The sequence below is a fragment of the Rhagoletis pomonella genome, unplaced genomic scaffold (assembly GCF_013731165.1).
Source record: "Rhagoletis pomonella isolate Grant_MI unplaced genomic scaffold, Rhpom_1.0 Rhpom_scaffold_15821, whole genome shotgun sequence".
NCBI lineage: Eukaryota > Metazoa > Arthropoda > Insecta > Diptera > Tephritidae > Rhagoletis > Rhagoletis pomonella.
In genome coordinates this window covers 1-3,506 of record NW_023474341.1, presented here as the reverse complement: position 1 = coordinate 3,506, position 3,506 = coordinate 1, and the positions used below count along the sequence as shown (strand labels likewise).

At 46.9% G+C, this 3,506-nt stretch overlaps 1 protein-coding gene across 1 annotated transcript; it reads left to right on the top strand.

Moving 5' to 3' along the window:
• Positions 1-311: 311 nt before the first annotated feature.
• Positions 312-2,671, top strand: LOC118757256. The gene is made up of 2 exons (XM_036491983.1): positions 312-1,390; positions 1,548-2,671. Exons 1-2 carry the CDS (start codon positions 1,333-1,335, stop codon positions 2,669-2,671), a joined length of 1,182 nt encoding a protein of 393 aa, XP_036347876.1. The 5' UTR covers positions 312-1,332.
• Positions 2,672-3,506: the final 835 nt, after the last annotated feature.

The following is a 3,506-nucleotide window of genomic DNA, read 5'->3' as shown; positions in this document are numbered from 1 at the left end:
AAAAACTGTTACCTTTGGTGTCAATTGCGCGCCATACCTCGCGATAAGAACGCTTCACCAACTAGCTAAAGACTCAAGCATCAAATACCCAAAAGCCACAGAAATACTGTTAAATGAAATATACGTTGACGATATACTCTCTGGGGGTCACGACCTCGACTCAGCACTTACGTCAATGACCCAGGTAACTGATGCGTTAAAATCAGCAGGTTTTCCATTAAAAAAAATGACTGCGAACCACAAATATCTACTCAAAAATATACCTAAACCAGACCTCTTACAAACAAACTTTCTTGAATTCCATGGTTCAACAAAAACTCTCGGCGTAACATGGAATGCACGCAACGATGAATTCTCATACTCTATTGACCCCCTGCCAGACTCCACAGCAGCCACTAAAAGACAGATTTTGTCCTCCGTGGCGAAACTTTTCGACCCGGCAGGGTGGCTATCGCCAATGATGATCCAGGCGAAAATCTTACTCCAACAACTCTGGATGGAAGGTACCGATTGGGACGAGAACGTCAAACCCGGAGCGCTTCGCAAGTGGACTTCATTTCGAGAAAACCTCATAGCCATCAGCGAAATACGGATACCGCGATGGGTTCAGTTTTCCCCTAATAAAACCATTCAGCTCCATGGATTCTCAGACGCATCCGAAAAAGCATTCTGCGCATGCGTTTATCTCCGAGTGGAACACTGTGAAAACTCGGCATCATCTCATTTGCTCGTAGCAAAAAGTAAAGTCGCACCCCTCCAAACAGTGAGTCTGCCTCGCTTGGAACTGTGTGGAGCGGTCCTTCTCTCCAAACTTGTGAAGCATATTCGATCCCAACTTAATCTGCCGACCCATGAGCTCATACTCTGGTCAGACTCCTCTATCGTGCTGGCCTGGCTAGAAAAACCACCATGGACATGGAAGACATATGTGGCGAACCGAACTTCCCTCATCTTGCAGAATGTCAATAACGCCACATGGAGACACGTATCGAGCTTAGACAATCCCGCAGATTTAGGCACTCGAGGATGCAAGCCACAAGATCTAGCGTCATGTTCCCTATGGTGGAATGGCCCTCAGTGGCTCACCAAACCCTCAGCGAGCTGGCCAAAGAATGCGCCTCAAACGCTCTTTCCCCCTGAACAAAAATCTGTGGAATCTTATCACACAATAGAGAACGAAGACCCTCTCACTCGATTCTCGTCATTTCCTCGCGCCCTTAGGGTAATCGCTTACGTGTATCGGTTCATCCGCAGCGCACGAAAGGAACCAATACCCACGACGCACACACTCACCCAGGACGAAATCAGTTACGTCAAAACCCGGCTCATCATATGCGCCCAACACAATCATTACGCAGAGGCGGTCGCACAACTGGAAGCCGCGAAACCGGTAAATAAAAAAAGCTCGCTGCTATCGTTGAACCCCATGCTAGATAAAAGTGGCGTAATGCGTGTAAACGGCCGCCTTAAGCACGCCGTTCTCACCTACAATGAACGACACCCCATCATAATACCCGAAAACTCCAAGTTCTTTTCTCTCTTCATAGATTTTCTCCACACAACTCTACTCCACGCGGGAAAACAGCTCATGGTCCGGATGGTACAACAAGAGTATTACGTCCCAAGACTTAAGCAGAAAGTTAAAAAATGCATTTTCCACTGCAAGGTGTGCACCATACACAAGCGAGAAATGCGATCGCAGATAATGGCGGCCTTGCCTCCAGCACGAGCAACCTACTCGCTACCATTTCACACCACGGGAATAGACTTCGCGGGCCCATTCCTGGTGAAAACTTCTTTACTGCGTCGCGCCTCACACACAAAAGCATATGTATGCGTGTTTGTCTGCTTCTCCACCAAAGCCATACATCTAGAACTCTGCTCAGACCTGACAATAGAAGCCTTCAAGGCCTGCTTTGCCAGATTCGTTGGTCGACGTGGTCTCCCCCATAAAATCATGTCGGACAACGGGAAAACTTTCGTAGGCGCTCAAAGGTCAATCCACCGAGAACTTTCCACTTTTCTTAAGGAAGCCGCCTCAGATATCGCTGAAAAATATATCGTTCATGGCCTCTCCTGGCAATTTATACCACCATACGCTCCTCATATGGGAGGCCTGTGGGAAGCAGCGGTTAAAAGTTTTAAGACGCACTTCAACAAAGTCGCGGGGAATCACAAATTCACGTTTGAAGAATTCACCACACTGCTCATACGAATCGAAGCGGTACTCAATTCCAGACCGCTGTCGCCTTTGTCTCAAGATCCTAGCGATTTACAGCCTCTTACTCCCGGTCACTTCTTAAGAGGAGCACCACTTGTCTCTCTGCCAGAACCTAACGCAGAAAACCTGTCTCTTCCAAACAAGTGGCAGAAGCTCAAGGTACTTCACCATCAATTCAGCACCCGATGGAAAACTGAATATTTGCAAGAGCTACACAAACGGCATAAGTGGAAAGGCAAAGAACCCAATATCGCAGTGGAAGACCTCGTCGTCATCAAAGAAGACAACCTCCCACCAAATGATTGGCGCCTCGGACGTATTGTTAAGCTCTATCCCGGTCCCGACCAAAACGTTCGCGTGGCTGACATCCGTACCCAAAAGGGAATTATAACACGCAACATCGCAAAATTATGCTTGTTACCACCTCCACCCAGCACAATGGATGCTTAACGAATCAAACTTTATTCAAAATTCTCTTTTCTTTATACCTCAATATACAGACTCTGTGGTTAACCACAGAACATTTTCACTCCCATTCCCTCCGTATTTACGCAAAAAAAAACTAATGTTTGGTTTCAAATTTAATTTCTTCATAGGACAAGTGAAGCATCCATGGAGCTCAGCAAATGTCGCCTTTGTTGCCGCCCCCATTCATTGCGCTACTGTAAAGCTTTTCTCGCCATGACGCCGGCTGAAAGGCATGAGTCAGCCCGAGTCCATAAATATTGTGTAAACTGCCTGGCTACCTCCCATGTCACCGGTGCCTGTGACTCTCCAGCCAGCTGTCATCAGTGTGGTAGGGCGCACCACACGCTGCTACATCGAACGCTGGCGAAGTCGTCAACGATCCGACGTAGGGAGAGGACTCGCTATGCTAGCCGTCGGACAATTCGGCGTACTCGAGGTCTGCAAAGTCCCACCGCTGCCCGGAGTCGTAAAATGCGTGAGCTGCTCAATAAAGCGCAAGACATCATCAACCAGCTGAAGGAGCTAGTATCCGCTTCTACGCGGCCGGCCGGGCGTGATGTCGAAGACATGGATGATGATGAATAATTAGCTAACCTTTATCTTATAAATATATTTGAAATGTAATAGAATTACTTAATTCGAAACTGAACATACTCACTATCCTTATATATATATATGTTTAAAATTGTACTAGAATTCCTTTTGAACGTACTGAATTGTCAAATATGTATTTTTTCCGAATGTGAGCTCGGCACCCGTACACCGGTATGGGAGCACTCGCAATCGAATCGTCGACTAGACCAGTTTATTAAATTCA